Below are 27,505 nucleotides of genomic sequence, written 5' to 3'. Positions count from 1 at the left end.
GCTGGGATCAAAGGCGTGTGCCACCACACCCGGCGAATTTCTTCTATTCTAAGATCTATGGCAGGTATCTCAGAGGAGGAGAGCCTAAATCAGCACCACATAGGAGACTCTTACGTATTACCAAGTGTGGCTGCCAGTTTGAGAAACTGCCTTACCTCCACCTAGCCTCCTCTGCGTAGCTTCTGGATGCTGATCCTGAGGAAATACTTCCCAGAAGATTTTTGCCTCAGAAAGCTGACTGACTCCTTATTGATCACAGTTGATTTTTCAGCCCAACCTAACCACCATCCATTATCCCAAAAAAAAAACTAGTTTCTAATCTTCCTAATGCTTTGCCCCTTTAATGTAGTTCCTCACGTTGTGGTGATCCCCCAACCATAAAATTATTTTTGTTGCTATTTCATAACTGTAATTTTGCTACTGTTATGAATCGTCGTGCAAATATCGTGGTGGTTTTAGGCAAACACTTAATAAAGGCTTGTTTGAGCCCCAAAAGGGTCATGACCCACAGGTTGAGAACCACTGCGCAATTAAGTGAGGTTTAGCTACGGTGGTACTGGTCTCTTGTTAACCACAGCTGATTCTTCAAGCCTCAACTGACCAGAAACCACAGATTCTTAAGATAAATCACATAAACAGTCCTAACTAGAATCTTTGTTTCCCCCCGAAGCCTCACAAGCCCCCATTAAGCCCTGAGCACGTTTCCAGCCCAAAGTTCCATACACTCCCACAGTCCTCAGCAAAACGACCTGGCCGTGGCTGCCCCAGGAAGAGCCCATTCTCTGGAACCCATTTCCGCGTAGTTTGCTTTGTCGCTGTGAGAAAACACCACAGCTTAGGGAGGAACAGATTTATTTGGCTTACAGGTTACAACCTATTAGTTAGGGAAACCCAGGCAGGAACCTGGAGGCAGGAACTGGAGCAGAGAGGATAGAGAACCTTGGTTGCCCAGCTTGTTTTCTTACACAACCCAAGATCACTTGCCTATGGTTTGCACAACCACAGCGGGCTGGGTGTTCCCGCATCCATCAATCATTAATCAAGAAAATGCCCCATAGACTCCCCCACAGGCCAGTCTGAAGACTCCTCGATTGACTGTCCTTCCCAGATGATGTCATCTCATGTTGAGTTGACAAAAACAAAAAACAAAAACCAACCAGTATGTGTTTATGCCATTACCGTCTTCTGCCCTCCCCTCCCCTTTCCTTAGACCTCTTCCTCCCGCTCTCTACTTTCAGGTTCTCCATGCATCTGTTAGGTTTCAAGACTGCTTATGTCCAGAAACGACAGTCTTGACTCACCCCCTGAGGGACTATAGAAGGATTCCAGGTGGTTAGATAACATTCCCTAGGGACTTGTGAAATGGACTCCCATCTGTCCACGAAAGGAGTCATTTCCCTCACTTCACCTCTGGCAAGAAGGGACAGTAGCTCTCCATTGACTTACCTGAGATGGCTATCAGCATATCAAAGTCTACGCTGGCCTCCAGGCACCTAGATTTCTAGTCACAAATATCCTTTACGCATTTAACGTTTCACATTAGCATCTGGGTCCCTCTCACCTCTGCATCAACCCTAAACTACCTGGGCCTGTTTTCAGTTCGGAGGCTCCCCTCCTTCCAGATACCCTGAACTTTCCCCCTCCTGCCTCCCCACCCCTCTCTCCAGTTCTACCTTCTCTCACAGATAGCCCTGTCCAGTCTGGTTCTTTTTCTTTTTCTCTGCTCTGGACTCTTCCAGATCCCTCTGGATATTCTTTTCCTTTCCAATAAAAACCTTTGCCCCTAGCTATGGAGAAGCCATTCCTGTGACATCTTTACAGTGATCCTCATACACAGTATCCAGGGACAGCTACATGACCATAGAAATCTGAATGTAGATTCTGCCTGTGAGAGAAAATATTGTATTTGTCTTTATGAATCTGTATTCCTGAGCAAGTATCTGTGGAGTAGGATGTCTAGTCCTTTGGGCATAAGCCAAGGATGTTATAGTTAGGCATATGGTAGATTTATTTTTAGCTTTTTGAGAATTCTCCACATTGGTTTCCAGAGTGGTTTGCAACCTCCCCAACAGTGAGCCAGAATTCTCCTTTCTCCGAATCCTTCTCTACCTTTGTTGCTTTGTTGACCTTAGCCACTCTAACTAAGATCTCAGAGTTGTTCTTATTTGCATTTTCCTAACTGCCAAGGATAGTGAGCATTTTTTTTTTTTTTTTAGATATTTCTTAGCCATTTTTATTTATTCCTTTGAGAATTCTCTGTTCAGATCCATGGTCTACTTTTCTTAACTCTTTGTTTTCTGAGTTCTTTATATATTAAAGATCTTAAGCCTCTGCTAGACGTTTAGCTAACAGATGGCAAAGATTCACTCCTATTCTGTGGGCTTCCTCTTTACTTGGTTGTTTCTTCAGCTGTACAGGAGCCTTTCTGTTTTTTTGAAGTCCCACTTGTTAACTGTTGGCCCCAATTCCTGGGCAAATGGGATCCTATCCAGAGCATCCTTGCCTTCACCTTTATCATCTCACCCGAGCATCCTTGCCTTCACCTGTATCATCTATCCAGAGCATCCTTGCCTTCTGGTGTCATCTCACCAGAGCATGCTTGCCTTTACCTGTATCATCTTTCCAGAGCATCCTTGCCTTCACCTGTGTCATCTATCCAGAGCATGCTTGCCTTCATCTGTGTCATCTCACCAGAGCATCCTTGCCTTCACCTGCATCATCTAGCCAGAGCATCCTTGCCTTCACCTGGGGCAGTGGTTGCGTTTTCTTCTAACAGTTTCAGACTTCACACTGAGGTCTGTGGTTCCTTTGGGATTAGTTATTGCATAAGGTGATGGATACAGGTCTAACTCCATCTTTAATCTGATGACCTCAGGTTCATGATATCTATTCATCTGTTGTTAGACCTCAAGGGTAGTTCCATCTTCTTGGTTATGCTAAGCAATGCCTCTGTAAACATGGGTGTGCAAGTCCCTCTGTGGTATGCTGACTTAGAATGGTTGTATCATGGGCAGCCATATGAGAGTTCTAATTTAGGATTTGAGGTACCTCCTGACTGATTTCTATGCTAGCTTCAAGTTTCCATTCCTACCACTGCTATCCGAGGCTTCCTCTCTTTCCATCCCCTCAGCCGCATTTCTCGTGGTCGGTTTTCCCAATAGTCATTCTGACATTGGTGAAATATAAGCTCAGTGTTGTTTTAATTTGCTTTTCCTTGATGACTAAGGGTACTGAGTGCTTTTCATTTTATTTCTTTTCTTTTTTGAGGTCTATTTAACCCATTATCCCATTTATTACTAGGTTTTTTCTTTTTATTATTTAACCTTTGGAGGTTTTTTTTCCATTAGTTAAATTTTGCATTTCTTTTTTTTATAGTGTGTGTGTGTGTGTGTGTGTGTGTGTGTGTGTGTATGTGTTGGGGCTGAAGAGATGGCTGAATGCTTAAGAGCACCTGTTCCTTTGGAGGGCCTGAGCTCGGTTCCCAGCACCTGCATTAAGTAGATCACAGCTCCAGCTTCAGGGCCTTCTCTCTCATCTGGCCACTGTAGAGACCAGAGCACAGGTGCAGATATTTACATAATCAAACACACATATATTAGAAAATCAATACAAATTAGTGAGTGTGGACCCGAACGTGCCACTGCCTGTGTGGAGGTCAGAGCATGCCCTCCATCGTTGGTGCTTTCTTTTCACTATGGAATCCAGGGCTGAGTTCAGGTTTTCGAGCCTTTTGCCTTTGAGCCAGTATACCGACCCTGGATGCTTTTCCCCTCCTTCTTTTTCTTACAGATTATAGATACTATTCTCCCTTCTTTAGGCTGTCTCTTTACATAGATTTTTTTAAAAAAAAATTTAAATAAAAAATGCTATATAGAAGCTTTTTTTTGGGGTGGGGGTAGGCTTGTGGTTTATGCATGTGTCTGTGCTCAGGTGTGGTGCAAGTACCTGTGGTAGAGAGGTAGATGTTGCGTGTCTTCCCGAGCTTTGGACATCTCTGTCAGAGCTTTGGTGGTGTAAGTGTGTGCTTATCATTCTGATTCTCAGTGCTACCCCAATGCTCTCCCTGCCTGGTTTTGTGCTAGCAGCACAGGGTGTTTGTTACTATGTCTATGGTTTTTGAGACAGGATGTCACTTTGTAGCCTACATTAGCCTCATATTTAACATATACTCCTGCAGTTGAATTTTTATTTGATCCCCGCCGCAAATACCATTTTTAAGGGTCTTGCAACAGAATGATGAAACACTGACACAACAAATTATATATGCCGATTAGTTATCACAAATCATCAATGCACTTCAGTGTAGTGTAACTGGCTAATTCTCTTGGTAAACTTACAATCCTTGAAAAGATTAGTCTGACCAGCTGATACATTGGAGGACATTGAGCATTTAATAGTATGTAGTTAGTAGCTATCTAGAGGACCTATGTCTATCATAGACATGTAAAATTCAATTAAAAAAGTGAAATCAAGTTTCCAAGGAAAAAAAGAAACATTATATCATGCTTGTGTATTCTTTGAAAAGTTTCAGCATTTTCCTGGTACTTTCTCAATGTGGAGAAGAGATCAAGGTATAGCTGGAGGTTACAAAAAATAGCATGTGGTAACTCTCTAACACAAGCAAATGGTCAAAGGTTATATAGACTTTAGATAGCAAATGTGAGCTGGCTGAGGCCTGACCTTTGATTAAACCTGTAAAGAAGACAGTAGTGCAATGATTATCAACCAACACTTACAGGATGATTACTATGTGGCACTGTGTCAACTGGACTGTTCTAGCAGATGGGGCTGTTATTTTTAAGTGGGAAAGCTAGATGATAACCCTAGAAGTTTATCTCTAGGTTTTCATAGCCACTGGCTTAAAACATTCCACTTATGCATTTTTACGGATACTCCCATACTTTCAAAGGTGATTTTAATATAATTTAGCCATTGCACTTTCTTTCAGGAAATGGTCTCTGATTATATCAAAAGATGTATGTAGGAGCAATTTCCAAATTATTAAGTGGTGGAATCAATAAGCAATAGGTTATCAAAGGTGCCTTCACGCATCTCCTGCTCTGTTTCTCTAAACTGAAAGGCTTAGTCTAGTCTCTCCCGTGTTACAATTCCTGCTCCCAGACCTCTATAGACTGCTGCCAAAGCTGCTTTAAAGAGTACTTCCTTTACGACCCGAGGGCGGGGCGAGGGGTGGAGAGAACGAGGCAGGCCACGTGACTTCCTTCTCAAGGCGCCTGCGCGATCGGCCTCCTAGCAACCCATGCATCCCGCCTAACGACGCCTGTGCACCGCGGTTGGCTGTTGCAGTGGCCGTGCACCTCCCGCGGGCGGTGCTGCCGGAAGCTCCTCCCGGGGCCGCGGCTCGGTGGCTGGTGGCCGCGGCTGTCACTCCGGGGCGTTTTCCCCGGCCGGCGCTCAGCTGGGGCGGAGGAAGAGGCGGCCAAGGCCTGCCGAGCCGTTGCAGTCTTCGCGGCTGCTATGCCCAGGGAGCGCAGCGCCCTCCGCAGCTCCGCGCAGCCCTAGAGGCAGCCGAGCGCCCGCCGACGCCTCCCGGATCCCGGTGCCACCGCTACCCAGGTCCCGCAGCTCCCGCGGATCCTCCGGCGTTACCTGTGAGGCCAGGCGGAGGCAAGATGAAGATGACGGTGGATTTCGAGGAGTGTCTGAAGGACTCGCCCCGCTTCAGGTAACCGCCGTGTCTCCTAGTGCCTCCCGGAGCTGCCTATCCTGGCGGCGGGGCGTGAGAGCCGGTCTTGGGGAGCGGCCGCTGACCCCATGATCACTCGTTGACCCGGGGAGCAGTCGCTAGCCCCGGTAGCGCCCGTCGGCTGCGGGAGCATCGTCTGATCTGGGAATACCCTCCAGCCCCCGGCAGCACCCACCGACCCGGGGTGCACCCGCAGATCTGAGTGCACCGCCCACCCCAGGTGCACCAGCCTGCCCCGGGAGTACCCGGGCCCGCAGTCCGCGCCTTCCGACGGGGCGGGCCGCAGCCTTTTGCCTGCAGTCCGAGGCGTGGCCGAGAGGGGACGTCGCCTCCTCAGCCTTGGCTCGCCGCCGCTTCTCCCGGAGCCAGGGCACTGCCGAATCCTTAAAGTCGCGTCCCGCTCTAGCGCTCTTCCTCACCCTTTCCTTCCGCTGCGCGTCGGCGCCCACCTCCCCACCCCCTCTGCGCGCAAGCTTTCTGGGCATCTTTGCGGGTCACTTAGTTCCTCTTCCCGCTACTCCGCCGCTCCGGGTTCGGGAGGAGAGGGCAGCGCTGGAGGCAGATTCGATGGAGTCGGGACTGGGGGGCTTTGAACCACCTATTCTAGCCACCCTTGACCGCCACGGTCTGCTCTGCTTTCCGTCGAAGCTTTTGGAAGAGGTGCAGGGCTGAGTAGGCGAAGACAGCATTTCTGTTTTGAGAACGGAAGTAGGAGGGCCCCGAAGATTGCATTTGTTCCTCTTCCCGCGGCCTGGAGAGCCCTGGATCACAGTTGGATGCTCCCAGTGGATCTGTCACAAAACTGATGTGGTGGCATTTTGGATTCACATGGGCTGGCCAGCCTTCCACGTGAGAGGCGGCAGTACTGAGGGGGTCCAGAATCTGTGTTCTTTCCCTTTTGAGTATTAGAGCAAACTCTTGGTTTGGAGAATGGAGCTTTTCTAGGTTGTGTTTTACACTGTGCTGGATAGGGCTGGCCTGAGGCCTTAATAAGATCTTAAAACTTGTTACATAGTGACATTTCTCGAAAGCTTCCTCTGAGCTTTGGCTTGTGTGTGGTGTGTGTATGGTATGTGTGTGTGTGTATGTGTGTGTGTGTGTATACACGCGCGTGCGCGCGCGTCCACCGAGCTCCCTGCCAGGCGCGCATTGTAAATTCTTGCACCCTCCGGGAACTGACTGTTCTCAGCCTTCTGACTGTTAATTTGGCATCCCATGCTCTTCTCCAAGAAGAGGAAGGAGAAGAAGTGCAGAGGGAGGAACTTGGAGGAAATTTAAGGACACGCTGGCTTTGCCTTTTGCTCCTTTCTAGGGACAAGTTTTATTTGAAAAGCTTGCAAACAAAACCCAGCTCTGGACTTAATTTCTTTACTGTTGATGCCATCCGATTTTGACAGTTTTATGTCCTGGGCCCCCAGGACACAAACAGATTGTTTAGGGCAGCCTTTGGAGGTGTGCTTTATTCTCTGGGCAGCAGATGAAGTAATTTTAAAACAATACCGTAGAAAGTTCTGTTTATTGTGAAATTTTTTGCTTCTGTGATTTCAGCTGTTTATCTCTCTCTCTCTCTTTCTCTCTCTCTCTCTCTCTCTCTCTCTCTCTGTGTGTGTGTGTGCGCGCGCCACCCCCCACCCCCCCCCGCGAGTGTGCCAGAGGTAGTCATTTGCTGTCTTCCTCAGTTGCTTCTCACCTGGCTGACTTTTGTGCCATCTCCCGCTGAAGCCCAGGCTTGCTGACTTGGCTAGACTGGCTGGCCAGCAGTACTTAGGGATTCTCCCATCGTTGTCTCCCCTGCTCTGGGATTATAGGTGTGGTGATGCTCCCGGGTCTTTTTAAACATATGTTTTGGGGAAGTCAAACCCAGTTACTTAGGTTTATGTGGCTGGCAAGCAGTAACAACTGAGACATCTCCCCATTCGTCAAGCTGTGTGTCTTCATGCCAAGTAACCACAGTATTTTTCTTTGTGCTCTCCTGATTTTGGATAAATTTGATTTGAAAAAAGAAAGAAAGAAAGAAAAAGGCAAGTTAAGGGAAGAGCCTTGAGTAGGCTTCTATTCTAGCCATTGCTGTTGGTCACATGCCATGTGACACTTTAATTTTTAAAGTAACCCTTGAATATGAGTTAAGAATTAGAGATACCAGGTCGTATGGTGTGATATGGTGAACTTTTTTTTGTTCAACTTGATTATAATATTTGCTCTATTTTAAGAAGACAGAGATTTCTAGGATTTTAAGCTTCTGGCATTCCAGTTATTGTCTGCCAAAAACTGGGCACAGACACCATAGCTCCAAGAGCTCCCGAATCTTGTATTTATTTAGGGGCCTAGATTAGATTCACAATAGAGAACAGTGCCAAGAAATTCAACCCCCATTGTTCACATTCTCAATAATTGTAACTTTCCATGACTCTGCCACTGTATAGATTTGTATTGTATCTGAATAGGGATACTTCAGTAGTTGTTCACATCATGTATATAGTGGACCGAGTTGATTTAATTGAATAGGTGGATTTTGAGTGCTGTATTGAAGCATATCAAAATAGAGAGTCCGTGAGCTGTGGGAATGAGTGACTGATGCCTGTAAGTCCATCTACTTCAGAGGGTGAGGCAGGGGGATTGTGAGTTGGAGGCTAGCCTGGACAGCTAACAAGAGCCCTGTTACTTGGGCTGAGGTTGCTCAGTGGGTAGCACATTGACTGTGCAGTCACTGGGGGTTGGAATATGGATCCCAGCACGCTTGTAACTCCTGGGTTGGCAGTGTCAGCCTCAGGAGGCAGAGATGGATCATTGGCCAGCTAGGTTAACAAGCTGGCTTGCTAGACTTGGAATCAGAGTGCTTTGGGATCAAGTGGAGAAGGATGGAGGAACATCCACCTCTGGTCTCTATATGTACATACACCTCCCCCCCCCATATACATACAAACACACACATGCATACCATGCACATAGACAAATGCGAACAAAACAAAACTTAGTTATTTGCTGTTACCAAGAAAAATAAGGAAAACAGAAGAAATTCTGAGGGCTGGTCTTTGACTTTAATTTCTTAACCCCCCCACCCCCTTATTCACTTTGGGACTGGAGAGACAGCTCAGCTGGTAAGAGCACTGGCTGGTCTTCAAGTGGACCTGGGTTGGATTCCTACCACCTACATGCCCACCCAGATGGTCTGTAACTTCAGTTCCAGGGACACAATGCCCTCTTCTGGGCACAAGGCACACATGTGGTGCACAAACACACATGCAGGTAAAACATCCATACACATAAAATAGTAAAAAAAAAAAAGAAAAAAAAAGAAAAAAAAATCAGAAATGTTATACTCTTATTGACTAATACTTTTCTACTGTCAAATATATGAATTTTAACTGTATAGAAGTTCATTGAGTTGTGTAGACTCTGGGCCAATTAATTGTTTCTATTTATTTGCATGCTTTTAAATAATGAAGCTGACATAAAAAAAGTCTTCACAAGGTGAATCTTAAGGCATTTGACTATAGCATTTTCTTGTAACTTCCTTAGGTGCTATAGACTTAATACCGAACTCAGATTAGCTGAAGAAAAGAGTCATCACTATTCAAGGTTAAAGCATTCATTTTCCTGTTAAACTGATGAGGAAGTAGGAGGGGTTTGACTGAAGTAGGGAGAAAAGGATGTTGCAGTTGAAATGGTTTTCTCCTGCATTTCAGGGCTGGGCATTCTGGATTTTGCTAGTGGATTGGAAGACACATTTCATTGTGTAACTTTGGGTTCTATTTTTAGTTTTTAAGAATACCAGTTTAAAAACTTAAAGGTCAAAATCTTGTTATAAAAGTCTGGAAGAATGTAAATGTATCTAAGTGTACTTTTTTTTTCTAGAGGGAATGTTTGGGAGGCAGAGACATTTTAATTAGTATTTACTGAAGTTTGAATTTGGGCTGGAGCTATAAGTAGTCCTTTGTTTGAATTTTCAGGACTTGTAATCCAAATCATTTCTAAGCTGGGGGTGTTGGGTCATCACTACAGCCCCAGTACCTTGGTGCCAGAGGCATAAAGATTGTGAGTCCGTGGCTCCCTAGGGCGATAGGATGATACTTTTGTTTGTTTGTTTTGTTTTGTTTTTGAGACAAAGTTTCTCCTTTGAGTGGCTTTTTGGCTGTCCTGGAATTTACATAGTATACAATGCTGGCCTTGAACTCAGAGATCCACCTGCCTCTGCTTCCCCAGGATGGGCATTAAAGACATACACCACACCACACCACCTGGCATAGAATAAAATCTTTTAACAGGATGTTTCGGATGAGAAGTTTTAGTGGGTGAAACACACTGCAACAAAACACAGCTGTGTAACCTTAGTTGTATTTTGCAGTGAAGCTGGTCTCAGTCCTGGCTGATTTGCCATTTTATATCCCTTCTTTGAACAGACAAAACTCGTTGACAACGGTACCTTCTACAGTAATAATAGAGTGGGCAGAAGGGTAACAGGAAATGTGCTTTTATCTTAGAAGTGGTAGGATGAAATGAACATGTACCGGAGTCATGAGTCCTGATATTTCTTATTGCTGTTTCTAATTTTTCATTCAATTCAATCAATTTAAGTTGACAGAAATATATGCAAATTTTTCTGGTGTGCCAGACCTTATTCTGGATCTTTTCATAGCTAACATATTTTGTGAAGTAGAATTATTACTATTATTATTTTCTTCAGGCAGAGTCATTGTGTAGCTCAGACTGAAATTCTGCGCTCCTGCTTTCCATGTGCGGGATTACAGGAGAGCTCCCCCATACCTGACTGAAACTCGGAATCATCCTTACCACAAAACTCAAAAAATATTAACACTAGACATTAGTGTTAAATGCATCAAATATTAAAAAAATAGTTGAATATTTTGACTTTGTTAATAGTGTAAACTTAAAATGATGGCTCTGTGTGCTGATACAAATAATTTCTAAAACATTGTTTCAAGGATTCAGTTATCGGGATGAATCTTGGTCTGGGAAGTAGTAAATGGGGCCAGCTCGACGGCCCAGCGGTTCCAGGTGTACAAGCCTGATGACTTGACTTGGATTCATGGAGCCCAAGTGAAGGTGCAAGGAGAGAAGAGAAGGCAGCTCCAGAGGTGTGTTCTGATTCCAAATCTGTGCCATGGCACACAATAGCCAGGGGTGTGTTCTGACTCCACATCTGTGCATGGCACACACCAGCCCTCCCTTGTGTAAATAGAATAGAAATAATAAAATAGAAATCTGTAGATGGAAAGTTCTAGAAAGTATAAACTAGAACATTCATGGTGTTTTTTGAATTTTTTTTTTGTGTGCATGTGTGTTGTATACATGTGTTCACAGAGGTGTGTGCATATGTGTATGCATTCAAGGCCATGGGGTTGGAGTCTTCCTGGATTGCTCTTTACCTTATTATTTTTTCTTTTTCTTTGTTATATATAATAATGGGTTAATGGCTTTCATTACTGTCATCCATTGTCACCCTTCAGTATTCCCCTCCCACTTATCTCCTTTCTTTTCACTTTTGGCTCTTCTCTCCCTTCATGTCTGCGTGATCCTTTGGGGTGCCCTCAGGAGCACAGGCCCCTTCCAGTTACACCACTGAAGAAAATGTCTCCCCTTCCCCATCAACCATTAACTGTGCTGCATCCTCAGGGAGTGGTGGAACCCTTGGGCCCCTCTGTTCTCTGTGACAGGCTGTTGACAGTCTTACTCTTGTGCACACCTTGTGCAGGTGATCACAGCTGCTCTCCGTCTAAGTGCTACCTCCTCCATCTGTGCCTGGAAGTCATCATTCCACACTGCTCTCTACTTCCTCTGACATTCTCTCTGCTGCTGTCCCATGAGCCTTCGTGGGGAAGACACGGGTACCTCATTTCTGCAACAGTTGATAGCAATACTATCTGTAGGCATCAGCTGAGTTGTTTAGGTGATAATTGGATGGACACATCATGTCCATTTAGCAGAACCGCAGCAGTAGCTTCCCTCTTAGGGCCTATGACATCTGCTGCCATGGACCAGATGTGACTCCCCATGTCCAAGCAGAAGATGGTTGGTTGCCCACAGCAGACACTGTTACTGCAGCAGTGGACACAGCTTGCATGGCTGGCTGGTGGATTTGTGGACTGGCTCACAGATGAGTGGGACTGTTGTTGGCAGTTCTTCCTCAGCAGCCTTCGTAGACTGTCCTGGTCAGGAGGAGAGGGCTGGCCAGCAAGAAGGAAACCTCCAGTACAGTTAGAGCTTGATTTCTGTTTTGTGACTGGGGTGTGTTCTACCTTATATTCTCTCACTGAACCTGGAGCTCATGGATTTGGCTAGGGTGACTGGCTGGCTGATGAGCCCCAGGCGTTTGGCTGCCCTTATCCTCCTGGTTACAGACAGCTTGTCTGCATGTCTGCCTTTACTTTAGTATTAGAAATCCCAACTCAGGTCCTCACGCATCTGCAGGTGGCGGTTACTAACCGGGCCATGTTCCCAAGTAGTATGGTGAAAGAAATCCCCTGTTACCCTTCTCTATCCAGCTGGGATGTAAGTTCCTCCTTTCCCAGTGTGTGTTTACAGTGAATGCTACTTAGCTGTCTTAACTGTCAGATGGACTGGGTAGTAGTGTAGTGTCTGTGGTCAAGCAGTCTTTATTTTACTTATTAGTGGCCCAGAGTGTGTGAAAGTGCAGGAATAGTGGACATCTAGAAATACCAAAAAGAAACCATAAAGTGCTTCGTTTATGTGAAAAGACAAACATTCTCCAGGAGGAGAGAAGAGAAGGAGCTCATTCTGAGGTTGCTGAGATGTGCAGTAGTATGTGTGAGTGTGAACTGTCCGCAGATGCTCATGTGTGTGTTGAGTTTTTGATCCACAGCAGCAGTGCTGTCATGGGGAGTAGATAACTTTGGAGATTGGGGCTGGTTGCAAGAAGTAGGTTTCCCCCGGTTCCCCTGTTAGCTCTTCTTTCCATTTACCTATCGTAAGGCACATAGCTTCCTCTGTGTCTATCACTGTGGTGTTCTGTCCACAGGGCTGAGCAACTGTGGGTGAATCCTTTGAAGCCACAAGCACAGATAAATCCCTCCACTCATACGTTGTTTAAATCAGAGATTTTAGTCCCAGTGATGTGAAACTGACTGATACAGAATATTGGTACTAGAGAAGTAGGGCCATTGCCATGACTACCTTATGGTGTGGTTCAGAAGCCTGTGGGAACTGGTTTATGGGAGGGCTGTGGAAAAGTTTGGTGGATTGGGCTACGGGGGCTCTAGTGCTATAAATAGGTTAGTGGTTGGCCATGGCGGGAGCTCAGAAGACCAGAAAGCTGAGAATAACACAGAATAACGCTGAAGCCAGGCTCTCAAGACTTTAGGATGAAGAACTCCTCGGGGAATTGGCTGTTGAGGATCCATTACACATTCTGTTCATGGCCTGAGACTTGGTGGGAGGTGGACTAGTTGTGGCCGAGGGAGTTTTTTTAGGGCACTCTAGCGTTCTGTGGCATAGTCATCACTGGCTACTTTTAGCCCTAAGGGCTTCCCCAGAATTGGCTAGGACTTCAACCAGTGAAGGCTCAAGGGCATAGATGAGTAAATTCATTAAGAAACTTTCACTTGAGACGAGAGCATTGCCCAGGCAGGTGGCTTGCAGACTGCAGCCTAGGAAAGTGATTTCATTTCACTGTACTTTGTTGCCCAGGAAGCCAGTGCAGCCATGTGATGGTCCAAGGGGGTACAGACCTGGTCATCATCCGTGTGATCGTGGTTGATGGGTTATGGAGACATCTAGCAGGATCTCAGAGGGAAGGCTGGGAGCTGTGTGGCAGGGTGGGAGTCTGCGAAGGCAGATTGTGTGGCAGTCTGAGGGGAAGCTGCACTGGAGACTCCAGGATGGTGGAGACAGCATTTTGCATTTGTTCTTCTGTGCAGTCTAGGAACCATTATGATTCTGAGAGGGAGCTAAGTTTCTTTTGCAGCATGGAAGCCAGGCGTAAAATGTTATGCTTTGAGCATGAAGTAACCTCCATTAGCTTTGTGTTGAATGCTTGGTCCGTTGATGGTGGCTGTGTTTTGGAGAGTGTAGACACTTTGTGAGGTGGAGCCTCCGGGGCGGACTAGGCATGGCTGGTGTAACTTCGAAGGCTATGTAGTCCTCAGTTCCTTCCTCTCTGCTCTGCCTCTGCGTCTGTGAGCTGCTTTGTAGCTTCCTGCTGTGGTAGGCAGAGCTCAAATAAGTTCTTCCTCCTTTAAGTGGTTTCTGCTTAGGTCCGAGCAGCAGTGGTGTGACTGAGTCTCCTGACTCTACCTTACTCGTTGTAAAGTGCTTCACATGTGAGAAGAGACAGCGAGACTCGTATCAAACTGTCTGTATGATAGAAACAGCTGTGTCCACTTACAGAATGCTTTTCAAAATATTTAAAATACCTTTACTCTGGAATTGTGAGTGTAGAAACTGTGTGTGTGTGTGTGTGTGTGTGTGTGTGTGTGTGTGTGTGAGAGAGAGAGAGAGAGAGAGAGAGAGAGAGAGAGAGAGAGAGAGAGAACATAACCTGTAAGAGTCATTTCTCTCCTGTCCTGTGGGCTCCGGTCTGCACTGTGGTGGTCAGGCCTGGTGACAAGCAGCTGCTTTACCTGATGAGAAATCTTGCTGGCCCGTGTTTTGGTTTTTGGCAGAGTCTCACTCTGTAGTTTCTGCTATGCTAGAACCATAGCAATCCTGCCTCAGCCTTTTGTTCTGGGATTACAGATGTGAGCTACCACATCTAATTAGAAAAGTAAATTTTTGTGAGTTTTGCTGTTCAGCAGAAGTTACAGACATTGGGCCGGTGAGATGGCTCAGCAGGTAAAGGCACTTGCCACTGAGCCTGATGACCTGTTTGATTCCTGAGAACTGGCTCTACTGAGTTGTCCTGTGCCCTCCATATTAGTACTATACATAAACAAGTAAATGTAATAAAATTATAGCTATGGACATAACATGTAGTAAAATCTAGTTATGATGGGAGAAGCCTTGTGGTGGAACTTGAACAGAGAATGTTTTATTTTTTCTTTCTTTTTTTAATATTTATTTATTATTATACATAAGTACACTGTAGCTGACTTCAGACACACCAGAAGAGGGTGTCAGATCTCATTTTGGGTGGTTGTGAGCCACCATGTGGTTGCTGGGATTTGAACTTAGGACCTTCGGAAGATCAGTTAGTGCTCTTACCTGCTAAGCCATCTCGCTAGCCCCAGAGAATGTTTTCTAATGGGTTGCAGTGTGCCAGGGCAAGCAGTGTTGAGCATAAGTGAAGACTTCAGCTATTCGACTGCACATAAGGGACAGTCATGCAGATTTAGGTGTTATGTTTGGGTTGAGAACTGTAACCATCAGCAGAGGTTGCATCTATTGATGAAGAACTGCTGACACATTTTCAGTCATAATGAAGAAATTAGATTTAGATCCCATCTAAAGCAAGTCTCGGCTGATCTGGAAGAACTCAGTAGAAGCAAGAGTTGAGGATTCTAAATGCTTGATATTTGTTCCTCACATTCACTACCCAGCACAACTGGGCTCGCAGTCCAGGGTGGCCTGAAGGTCATTGTGAGCCTGATGCATGTCATCTTGCCTGCCGCAGCACGAAGGCGTTGGGTGACTTCACACGTCACAAGAAGTAGCATGGCTGCAGTAGGTATTTTCAGAGACAACATTCATAGAACTTGATTCTGAAGATTTGTTTATTTGTATTTTATGTGTATGAGTGCTTGCCTGCAGGTATATGTGTGCACCGTGTGTTTGCCTGGTGCCCGAGGGGGCAGAAGAGGACATCAGTCACCTGGGAGCTGCCACGTGGGTCCCCTGCAAGATCAGCAAGTGCTGTTTACCTGCTAGAACACTAGGGGAAGAATACTGGAATTTAATCGTGTATTTTTCAAATTATGGTCAGAGTATATACTGGTTTATTTACTCATAGGAAGCTAAACTTAACAGGACGAACCATTTTGATTTTTGTAGTGTGAGCCAGAAATAGGTAAATAAAAAAAACCAAAACTTTTCTTGTTGACATTTCTTCCTTTTATTTTTATTTTATTTATAAATGGCTTTTAACTTACAGGTGTTAGGAGTTACTTTAATTTAGTGTTCTGTTCCATAAGAAGCTGAAAATCCCTTCTAAGTTTTGTCTCACCCACTGCCCCAAACACCCCCAACAACCTTACGAACGAACACCTAATGAAATTTGGGCTCATAAGTGATATTTTTTTTTTTTTTTTTAAGATTTATTTATTTATTATATGTAAGTAAACTGTAGCTGTCTTCAGACATTCCAGAAGAGGGCGTCAGATCTTGTTACCGATGGTTGTGAGCCACCATGTGGTTGCTGGGAACTGTACTCAGGACCTTCGGAAGAGCAGTCAGTGCTCTTAACCGCTGAGCCGTCCCTCCAGCCCCACAATCAGTTTTTTTGTTTTGTTTTGTTTTGTTTTTTTTTTTTTTTTGGTTTTTCGAGACAGGGTTTCTCTTACCCACTGAGCCATCTCACCAGCCCTCGTAAGTGATTTTTAAAGACTTGCTGGTTTTGGTAACACACATTTGTAATCATAGCACTTGAGAGGTGGAGGCAAGAAGATGAGGTCTATCCTGAGCTACATAGCAAGTTTCTGAGGTGCTAGCCTTGTGCCCTAGATTGCTATTCCTGAGGTGCTGCTTTGAGCGGTCTCTCCGTCACTGGAGCAGAGGTGTTGCAAGGCCCCGTGAGCTGGAGATTTATAACGTGAAAGATTAGTGTGCACTTTAAACTGGCGCCTGGTTATTGGATGTTGTGTGTAACAACTTAAAGTGAGTTAAAACAGCCCTTTTATTTTGCTTATGATTCAGGAGTCGGGAGTTTGGAAAAGAGCCTGGCTGGCTGGTTCATCTCTGACTCATCCCCCCCACCCCCCNCCCCCCAACCACCTTCTAGCATGGCTCCTTTATTTCATGCATCCAATGCCCTGGAATTTTTGGATCTCTCTGTCCTTTCCACACTGTATCTCATTTGTCTCTTTCCGTGTACCTTGGGTTTCTTATAGCTTGTTATTGTTAGTGCAGTTATATGTTCAAAGTAGTTTACTTCTAAGAGAAAAGAAAGTTAAGCAGTTGAGAGTTATGCCTGGGCTAGCAATGTTAACTTTATCATATTCTCTTAATACGGATATTCTTAATACCCAGCTAAAGGGATAGAGAAAAGTCTCTCTCTCTCTCCCTCTCTCTCAGAGAGAGAGAGGGAGAGAGAGAGAGGGACTGAGATGTTGGGGTTTGAACTTCTTTTCTCGTGTATGCCTGACAAGTGCTTTAGAGCTGTTTTTACTCTTTATCTTGAAATAGGGTCTAATTTGCCCAGACTGGTCTTGAGTTTTGCTGACTCATATCTCACAATTTAAAAAACATCTATTTTGGGGCCTGGAAAGATGGCTCAGTGAGTAAAGGTAAGTGCCACCAAGCCTGACAAATGTGTGTTTGATCCCCGGGAACCACATGAGCTGCCTCTATACAGGTTGTCCTCTGACCTCCACATACATTCCCCCAATTAATGAACATACGTATTTTAAAAACGAATAAAAAAAAGTAGATGTTTTGATTGGTATTTTTACATTTGGTTCTGCCTTCTGAGGAATAATAGGGTGAGTGTGGCAGGCACAGTTAATGCAAACAAGGATGCTTATGAGAGCATTATTTATCAGGGCAGAGGAGGAATTCTGCAAAATAATGTAGAGCCTTGGCCAGGGCGACTGCTATCTAGTGATCAAGGTAGAGTTGTCAGGGCCTGGGATGCTCAGAAGCTGGCTAGGGATGTGCAAGGCTTCTGACTGATTCCAGCACTGCAACGGCAAAGGCAAAGAGAGATGGCTAAAATGCATGAAGGTTTTCACATATGCTAGGCCCTTCTTAGATCCATGTTTATTCCTCAGAATAAGCTGCCGAGGTGTCTGATGTCAGCCCAGTTTAGAGACATGAAACAAAGGGGCAGATGTGACACAGGGGTAGTAATTAAGTGGTAGGAAGCAATTTTGATTTCAGTTTGCCCCTGCTTCTGAGTGATCTTATGTCAGGGCTTGGCTGGCTGTGGCCTCGCTGCCTGATGGACATGCAGAGGTCACACGGGACACTTTTGCAGAAGACGCTGTGCTCAAACTAACGTGCTTCTTTCCTATTTTGAAATTCTGAACAATTTTTAAATAAGAGGTCATACCTGTTTCTGTTTCCTTTTCTTTCTTTCTTTCTTTCTTTCTTTCTTTCTTTCTTTCTTTCTTTCTTTCTTTCTTTCTTTCAAATTATGTCACCCTTATTTCTGCCTGTGAGCTCAGCTTTTACATTTTAAAAGTTAAAAAAGAGATCGTACGATCTAGGAACATTATTTAGATTTCAGTGTCCATAAAGTTGCATGCTGTTTATAGGTAGCCCCTCCCCTGCCTTCCCCTCTCTCCCTCTGCCTTCAACCCTGTAACTGTAGTGTTGAGTACAGTTAGCTCTCTGTATCTGTGGGCTCTGTATCTGCAGTTCAGCCCACACAGAGTGAAGATATTTAGAAGAGAAAAACTGTCTGAAGTGAATATGTACAAGCACTTTTCTTGTCATTGTTCCCAAATAACATGACAACTATTTGCATACTAAGTGTTGTGAAGCACCTAAGAGTGTGTGTTATATACAAATATGGCATTATTTTATATCTCTGTCTGTCTGTCTGTCTGTCTGTCTGTCTGTCTGTCTGCTAGAGCATTTGTAGAATTTGGAATCTGCATACATTAGATGACCCTGTTTGTTGTTTGGTTCTTTGCATTATTCTTCCTGGCCTCTGCTCTAAAGCATGCATTATTGTGCTTTTCATGGAAGCGTGGGGACGTGGAGTTCAGTTTATATGGAGGATGCATATGGTAGACATGATCAAAAGTAGATTAAGTAATAGAATGCATGATATGACCCAGGTTCAAACATACATATTACACAGATCTGGGGGAGGGGAAGGGGAGAGATGTTGATAGGGGCCACTGTGTGACAGTGACAAGTAAGATGATTGCGCTTTTGCACAGTAGTGTGGCTGTGGACAGTTATGTGCTTATGCACTTTATATTTCAAAAGTTAGAAAGGATTTGAATGTTTTCAGGATAGAGAAATGGCAGATGTTTGAGTTGGTTGTGTTTAACCTGATTTAAACATTACACTGTATAAATATATCAGAAGAGAACCCAGAACCCTGTTTTTACAGTGGGGCTTGTAGTTTTTAAGGTTTATTGGCCTTCTCTTTTGAACTTTGCATGGTCCTGGCAGACCAGGTCACTGCAGAATTGCCGTTCTTGTCTCTCTCCAGCTCTAGCCTTGGCCTTTACACCCCTCTTCCATTCTGTTCCTTCATTTTGTTTTTCCCCACTGCTTTCTTGAGGTCCTTTTCTCTCCCACAGGCCATGTATTTCAAGTGTGCTTGAGCTCATTTTTCTTTGCATGATCCTAGGAACCCTAAGTCACGCAGATTGTCTTGCTACCAGCAAACGGGATCCGATCTCAGTACACAGATGCCACCCACTGGAGTCTTGCACAGTTTGGCTAGTTTTCCCAGAAGGTTGTCTTAGTATTTTTTGCTGGTGGAGGACATTGGTGACTATTTGTTCCCTCTGATGCCATCGTTGGTCATGGACTTCCTGGTCTGGTGATCACCGTGTTGTTGGTGATAGAAAATATCCTTCAGCACCCAAAGAAACAGCAACATTTGATTTTTGTGTGTTAGTGAAACCACCGTTGCAAGGCTGGTCTGCAGCGTTGTGGTAGAAGACTGGCCAGTGCGCAGGAGGTTCTGGTCCCCTAGATTTGATCCTGGCACACCACTGTCCCCGACAGGAAAGACTGCTAACATTTTATTCCTGACTGTGTTGTACTTTCTGTCCTGTCCTTAGTCTTTCTTTTCTTGGTGGGATTGAATCCAGGGTTTACACATGCCGGCAGGCACTTTACCCCGGCCCCATTTTACAGTGTTCTTTACAGGAATCAGTCCAGTCAGTAAACTCAGAAATCTTACTGGGGAAAGGTGTCCTTTCCTTTTTGTGGGTGCTGGGGTTCCGGATTAAGAGTCTCAGTGCTGTGCGGCAAGTGCTTACTAAACTCACTAAACCATTTCCCCAGCCAGATGCTGAAGATTTCAGACAAATAATTTTAGTGTATTATAGTATGGAACAAAAAGATAAAACCTTGGATACAATGAGTTGTACAAATAAATTCTGAAACAATATGGGAAAGTTAATCGTGAAATGGGTATGAGACATTTCATGTGTATGGTTTGCTGGTTAGTTTTTATCAGCTTGGCACAAACAATAGTTTCATCTGGAAGAAGGAACTTTGGTTGACAACTTGCCACCATCAGATGGCCTGTGGGCATGTCTGGGCATTTTCTTGATTGATGATTGATGTGGGAGGGCCCAGCCCACTGGAGGTGCCACCCATGGGCAGGTAGGTAGTCTTGGGTTGTAGAAGAAAGCAGGGCTGAGCAAGCCACAGGAGCAAGGCGTTGAGCACCATGCCTCTGGTGTCTTTGCTTCAGTTGTGTGGCTTCCCTTAATGATGGACTGTAACCTGGGAGCCAGATAAAGCCTTTCCTTTCTAAGTAGCTTTTGGTCACGGTGTTTAGCATAGCAACAAAGAAGCAAACTGAGGTATTTGGTAATAATGAAGAGATTGTTACATTTTATTTGTTAAAGCTGAGAAGTAACAGTATGGGATTGCTTTAAAGTATATCATCAGTGTGGAGCCACTTGAAACAAGTAGAACAACATTCTGATAATTGGGAAAATTCACTGTGTACAAAGGAACGCATTGTTGTCTATTTTTCTGTCCTTGACTCACTTTGTAAGTTTACAAAAGGCATAACTCTGACACTTCATATTACACACACAGACAGACACACACACACAGACACAATGTAAGTTTACAAAAGGCATAACTCTGACACTTCATACTAGACACACACACACAGATGCACATCAGTCAGAATGTTGAATTGTTTGTGAAGATTTTCCCAAATGTTTCTTACTTTTCAAGGAGTTCTTTACATAAGATTGTCAAGATTTATATACTAAAAGAGAACTTTTTTCTAAATATTTGTTATACAAAGAATTCTTAGCAAAAACTATTTATGTTTCTGAATCTTTTGAAAAGAAGCCCAACATTGGAAGTTTTAAAATAGTTATGTTCTTATAGTAGTTATTTAAAAAAACAAACCAAATCTACACCCTTTTAAGTATGGCAGAAATCTAGTTATTACAATAGAATAGTTCTATTTCAGTTACAAGCCCGTTTAAATCAAAATTCTACTCAGAATTGTAGAATAGTATTGTGGCAAGCATCTTGCTTGTCAATCAGCTTTTGTGTGAGCAGTATGTAATCTTTTCTATGATTACAGCGCAGATGCATGGCTGCCGCCGCCTTGCTATGATCTAGCAGATGTAAACAATGGCCTCTCTTTTGATTGGAATCCAGCAGCTGTACTCTGATCATAGGGCTAGAAATGGTTATTGAAGTCATGTGTGACGTATGTGGAGGTAGATTTGGTCCTAAGAAACATTAACACATGACTCGGTGTCTGCCTAGGAACCCCATCCCAATACTAAGAATGTTTTGGTGTCTGTCTGCCTATCAGTTTTGAGAAAGGTTCTTACTCTGTAGTTCTGACCCAGGACATGAGCTCCTCCCGTCTCTGCTTCTTGTGTGCTAGGATTATAGGCATGTGCCACGGTACTTGTCTCTGATGTTAATGTTTACCGGGTCACTTGAGAAGTCACCCATGTAGTCACATAGGCAGTTCTGAATCAGAAGTGTTTGTCAGAATCATATGGGAAGCTTTTTCCAGAACACTCCTGGGTCAGTTTAGGCCTACTGAATTACAAGTTGGGGCGGGTGTGGGGGACGAGCATGAGTCTTGGGCATAGATACCCTGAAGAAGTATTTGTGGGTCATTCTGATGTCAACTGTAAGGCACGTTATCTCTTTCTATTAGCCTGATAGTTACAGGCACAGCATACCTTTCTACCTGCTGCCTATAACTCTGTTCCTTATTTTGTCACTGCAGAACAAATGTTTTTAAATTGCAAATCAGAATGTTTCTAGCACTCAAGTATTGTGAAGATAGTTTGGCAATGTCTCTCCACTTCCTTATACACACACACAGAAGTCCAGGGTCCAGGTCGGCCTGACACTTGTAATAATCCATTGCCACCCCAGCTCTCCTGGCCCCCACAAAGTGTTGGAATGATAGGTAGCTCTGCTGTAGCAGTGTCTGTGATTTTTCCCACCTCCTTGTTGGGTCCTAGAGAGAACAGTATTCTCTGTCTTTGTAGTTTGTCTTGTGATTCAGTTCATTTATATGGGAAAGCTTTGATCTTTTAGGGTCATAAATTATTAATATTGGCTGTCATTTTCGATTCTATAGGTATTAACAATATAATGTGATATTATTTTGTACCTATATTTGATATATTTATTCTTATATTTATATTTATAATACAAAGGATTTTATGCCTTCAAATTTGGTACCTTGGGAGAAATTAAAATGTTCCTGCAAGTTGAAACTTGAGAGAGCTTAGTCATAAGGAAGTAGATTTATTGGTAGTTCTATAGCCTTTTATAAATGGCATTTGTAGTTTAAAAATTAGCAAGCAAGAAAGTAATACCCGGTCCAGATGTTTCCTTCTGGGCTAATTCTAACCAAACATTTAATGGTGCAATAATATCAGTTGCACACAAATTCCTTCAGAAACCAGATAAGCTGGGAGCTTCTCCCTGTTCCGTCTGTGGGGGCTGCAGCATCCCCCCATGCCCAGATCAGGCAGAAAACATTGCCCTCACAGCTTTGGAAACTATATCCAACAATGCGTAAAAAGATAAGTCAAGTGCAGTTGATTTCAGGAATACTGTTCCATAGCTCAGGCAGAAGTTTCTAGCAAATGAATAAAAGGGAATTCTAACCTATTAAAGGACATCTGTGACAGTGCTGCAGCTAACATGCATCTGGCAGCAGATAGATGCTTTAGTCTTAAAAAGAGGAGCAAGGTGAGTACGTGTGCTTCCACCCCTAGCCATGCCAGTGGGGGCTGGGAGGGAGGGCGGGGAGAAAGTAGTTTTTGTTAGTAGACAACATGATCTTAGATGTAATACATTTGATAGAATCTACTAAACTGACAACAACCCCCCAGGAGTTTGTAATAACTAGATTTATGTATGCTGCTATCAAACAATTAGAAATTGAAATGTAAAAATCTCCTTTCATGTCACTTAGCTTTTCATCACTATAAAAATAATACATGAGAAAAGCAAGTGGAAACATTGAATTTGGTTTATGGTTTCAGAGGTTCCAGTCTGGGCCGTTGGCTGCTTTGTCCTGATGAGGCAGGGCATCGCGTCAGGGGGCATGAGGAAGAGCTGCTCACCCCATGGTGACTGGGACAGTGTGTGTCCAGCAGGGACACATGCTCACTGGCCTGCTTCCTCAGTCTAGTCTCCTCCTAGGCCACACGGACTGAGGATCTGCCAGTCCATTCATCATGAAGTCACAGCCCCAGAGCACTGTCAACGGGGGATCAGCTTTTATTGCATGACCTTTCAGGTGGGAATTCCCTGTTCAAGTAACATCTTTATGTGATTGTGAAAACTGTCCACCAATCTCTAGTCACTAGGGATGTACAGATTAAAACCACCCCAAGAGGAATGACAAAAAGCAGACTCAACCTCCCGTGCCAGGTTGGCAGCAGGAGGGACAGACACCTAGAGCACTCGGGCAGTGTTGTGGTAGAGGGTGTGTACACTTGCAGAACCACTGAAGAACAGTTGACAAGTTCTTGAAAAGTTAGAGGCGGGTCTGAGGGTTTAGCTCTGGTGGAATGGCTGCCCAGTCAGCGACAAGTCCCGCATTAGATCCGCAGTACTGTCCCCCCTCCCAGAGAACTCCATTTAAATGATGCAGCCATTCCGTTCCGTGCTATTTTTACTTAGAGAAGAGAAATCATGTAGTCATGGCAGGAAAGTGGCTGAGTTGGAGAAATGCCTGCTGTGGAATCATGAGGATCCCCTGTGCCCTGGGTACAGTAGTGCTTGCCTGTGATCTCAGGGAGGCAGACTGGTGAGCCCCAGGCTTAGTGAAGATACCCTGTCTCAAGAAATGAGATTGGAATGATAGAGGAAGACGCCTGGCATGGGCCTTCACAAGCTTGCATGTGCACACCCCATCCCCACAGGCACACACATGTGCACAAACACACTCTCAAGAGCACACACACCTATATGCATATGTGCACACCCACAAACAAGTACACCTGCCCCAGAAATCATCCATCCATGTGAAGGTTTTTGTGGGATATTCTCTAGCAGGTTATTTACAAGAGCTGAAATCTGGAAGGAATCCACATCTGTGAACGTATAAAGAAATGCGTAGCTCCAAAATGGAATTGCACTGCCTCCAGAATACATGAATCACAGTTTAAGTGTGCAGAATGAAAGAACCCCAGCCACGAAGAGTACACAGTAATTTCCTTCCTGAGCTTGCTGGCAACTTAAGTTTATGTATCCCAGGTAGAGATTTCAAAGGGACATGAGGACTCTGGAGTGTTCTAGTAAGTTTATTATACTGAATTTTATGGATTGTGGATATATATGTATGTGTGTGTGTGTATATATATATATATATATATTTAAAAGATTACCGAATTGTATACTTTAAATATGTTCAGTTTATGTTAGTTATACCTTAGCAAAGCTATTAAAGGAAAACTGCAAAACCTTACGGAGTGTTCAACTATGGCCTTGAGTGTGGAGTCACTGATCTTTGCTTTTTAGGGTAAATGCCTTTTCCTCGGCTTCCTGGGAGGAGACATTTCCAGAAACTCTGTAGAAGCATCTGCCTTCCACAGTACAAACCACCTGGGACAGCTCTAGGCTGGCTCCCGGCTTCTGTAGGAAGCTCTCACTTGGCCCTGCAGTTGTGACAGCGCAGGCGCTTGTGTGTGGAGCCATCTTTGCTGTTGCTGTGGGCCACTCCAGTGAGGTAGAGGTCTAGATTCTCATGTGGAAACAGTCACCCCACAGAGAGAACTCTGGGAAATAGCCTCAGCCTGTGAGATGAGCATGTTGTAAGCCCCATTACTAGCCTGGAGCTAAGAAATGGATGGCTTCATGGGCTGGAGAGATGGCTCAGAGGTTAAGAGCAATGACTGCTCTTCCAGTGGTCCTGTGTTCAATTCCCAGCAACCACATGGTGGCTCACAACCATCTGTAATGGTTCCCTTCTAGTGTGTCTGAAGGCAGCTACAGTGTACTCACATATATAAAATAAACAAGTCTTAAAAAAAAAAAAAGAAAGAAAAGAAAAAAGAAATGGCTTCACCCCAACTCCCAACTCATCTTTGAACTTTTCAAACTTTTCCTGTTTTCATCCTTGGTAAAAACAGTTTCAGATGTGAAGTTTGTTAAGTCCTGGTGTGCTGCTAGTTTTATGCCAACTTGATACAGGCTGGAGTCCTTTTAGATGAAGGAACCTCAGCTAAGGGAATGAATAAATGCCCTGGCAGATTGGCCTGTGCTGCATTTTCTTGATGACTGATGGAGGAGGCCCAGTTCATTGTGGGTAGTGTTGCCCCTGGTCAGGTGGTCCTGGGTGGTTTAAGAAAGCAGGCTGGGCCAGCCAGTAAGCAGCACTCCTCTGAGGCCTCTGTATCAGCTCCTGCCTCCAGGTTCCTGCCCCACTTCTCTGGATGATGGTCTGTAGGCTGTAAGCTAACTTGCTTTTTTGTCTTGGTGTTTCATCACAGCAGAGGGAGCCTGAAGACAGTGAGCTTTGCTTTCCCTTCTCATAACCCTATTGGTTGAGGGCCTTATCTTTGTAGTTTAGCATCTCATTTGGAATTATGGCCACAGTCCGTAGAGGTGTCTTTGGAACCTTGGCTAAGTAAGACTGAGACAGGCATTCAGTAGAGTATAACATTTTAAAAAATTATTTTTATTTTGTGTACATCAGTGTTTTGCCTGCACGTGTGTTGGACCTCCTGGATCTGGAGTTACAGACAGTTACAGTGAGGTGCCATGTGGATGCTGGGAATTGAACCTGAGCCCTCTAGAAGAGCAGCCAGTGCTCTTAACTGCTGAGTCATCTTTCTAGCCAGTAGCATATAATGATGGTGTTGATAGATCCTTCCTGACTCTGGTTTAGTTTAAAGATTTGTGCTATATTTGGCGTCCTTACAGTTGCAAGAGCCCCCGTTTGGTCATTGATTCCTTCCTGCAGTGCAGGACTGTGGCCCGGTCCTAGTTTCCTAGGTGGTGACTTCCTGGGGTGCTGCTGTCACTTTGGTTTTTATTATTGTTGGGTCTTGCCCCCTCTTTTTATGTCTGTGCAGCCTGGTTCTCTTCATGGGTCTGTTTCCCTAAACTTCCATAGAACTTAATTCTTAGTAACAGTTGTTCTTTATCTGTAGGGCTTTTTTTCTTCCCTTTCCTTTTCCCTTTCCTTTCCTTTCCTTTCCTTTCCTTTCCTTTCCTTTCCTTTCCTTTCCTTTCCTTTCCTTTCCTTTCCTTTCCTTTCCTTTNTATATATATATATATATATATATATATATATATATATATATATATATATATATTAAGATGGAAGAGTTACAAGGCTTATTTTTAGGATACCTTACAGCCCAGAGATTTTAGGATTCTCAAAATACCCTTGAGAGAAGTAGGCTAGGTAACATTTGTAGTTACAGATAAATCAGTCAGATGTTAGTGAGTGGACCAATATGACAGATTCAGGGTAGAATCAGAACTCAGGCTGTGAGAGGGCCGCCCACAGCCACACTGGAACCGGGTCGGTCCTGAAAGACGAACTGGGGTTGTAAGAGGAAAAGACGGCGAGAAAGAACGGGGCCAAGACAAGGAATCCTGATCAAAGCCCAAAGTTTATTGAAGTGCTGAGTTTATATAGCGTGGGAAAAACCCTTCCCCCCGCCCCAGTCTTGGGGCCTGTAGTACAGGTGCGAGCCGGTAGGTGGATCTTCAGGAAGGTGACTCTGGAGAATCTTAGGAGCTTATCAGCAGGGAGCAGCGTCTGCCCTGAAAGGCGAGTGTTTTGAAGAGCACTGGCAGGTGTAAACAAAGAACCAGCCTGCCAGGTACCACCCAGGTGGTCCTATGCTCGTGGCTGCAGAGGTCTGTAAGAGCCTGCTTCGAGGCTGAAGGGCGCCAACAAGGCTGTATCAGTCCGTCTGGGTAGTAGTTGTTTAAGCTTTGCTGTGCCGCTGAGGAATAGCGTTTACTTACTATTACTAGGGCAGGTAATGCAGGAGTGAGGGCTACACTAATTAAGTCATGTATTAGATAATTATATTCTTTGCTTTATATCTTACAATAGCGAACACTCAGTAATACATCCATCAGGAACAACCACATACCGTATTGTCAGTAGGAACCTCAGGTTAATAGGGTAATTCTAAAGTGTGTGTGCATTTTTTAAATTTTTATTTATTTATTTTTCTGAGATAGTATCTCTATGTAGTCCTGACTGGCCCGGAATTCATTATACAGACCAGACTGACTTCAAACTCAGCCACCAGCCTTTGTCTGCAGAGTGATGGAATTTAAGGCATGTGCCACCACACCTGTGAGTATGAGTACACTTACAAACAAACAAGCAAGCAAGCAAGCAAACAAACAAACAAGGTATCTTCCAGAGAAGCCTTGTAACTCTTCCATCTAAATGGAGAAAGCAGATCCTCTTGAGAACTGCTTTAAAAAGGAAGGGAAAGGTCAAACAGCCCTTCTCAGTCTCAGGGAAGCGTGTATCTGAGAGCCAACTGC

General features: G+C 44.4%; 1 protein-coding gene across 1 annotated transcript in view; it reads left to right on the top strand.

Moving 5' to 3' along the window:
- The first annotated feature begins 5,417 nt into the window (after positions 1-5,417).
- Acap2 (ArfGAP with coiled-coil, ankyrin repeat and PH domains 2) overlaps positions 5,418-27,505 on the top strand; it is a 109,228-nt gene continuing 87,140 nt past the window's right edge. Inside the window, exon 1 of the mRNA XM_029544762.1 lies at positions 5,418-5,686. Coding sequence (XP_029400622.1) covers positions 5,634-5,686 — 53 coding nt within the window. The 5' untranslated portion in view covers positions 5,418-5,633. The remainder of the gene's footprint in view (positions 5,687-27,505) is intronic.

Source organism: Mus pahari, chromosome 12 (assembly GCF_900095145.1).
Source record: "Mus pahari chromosome 12, PAHARI_EIJ_v1.1, whole genome shotgun sequence".
Lineage (NCBI taxonomy): Eukaryota > Metazoa > Chordata > Mammalia > Rodentia > Muridae > Mus > Mus pahari.
Note: the sequence above shows the minus strand (reverse complement) of the source record. Positions and strands in the feature narration are given on the sequence as shown.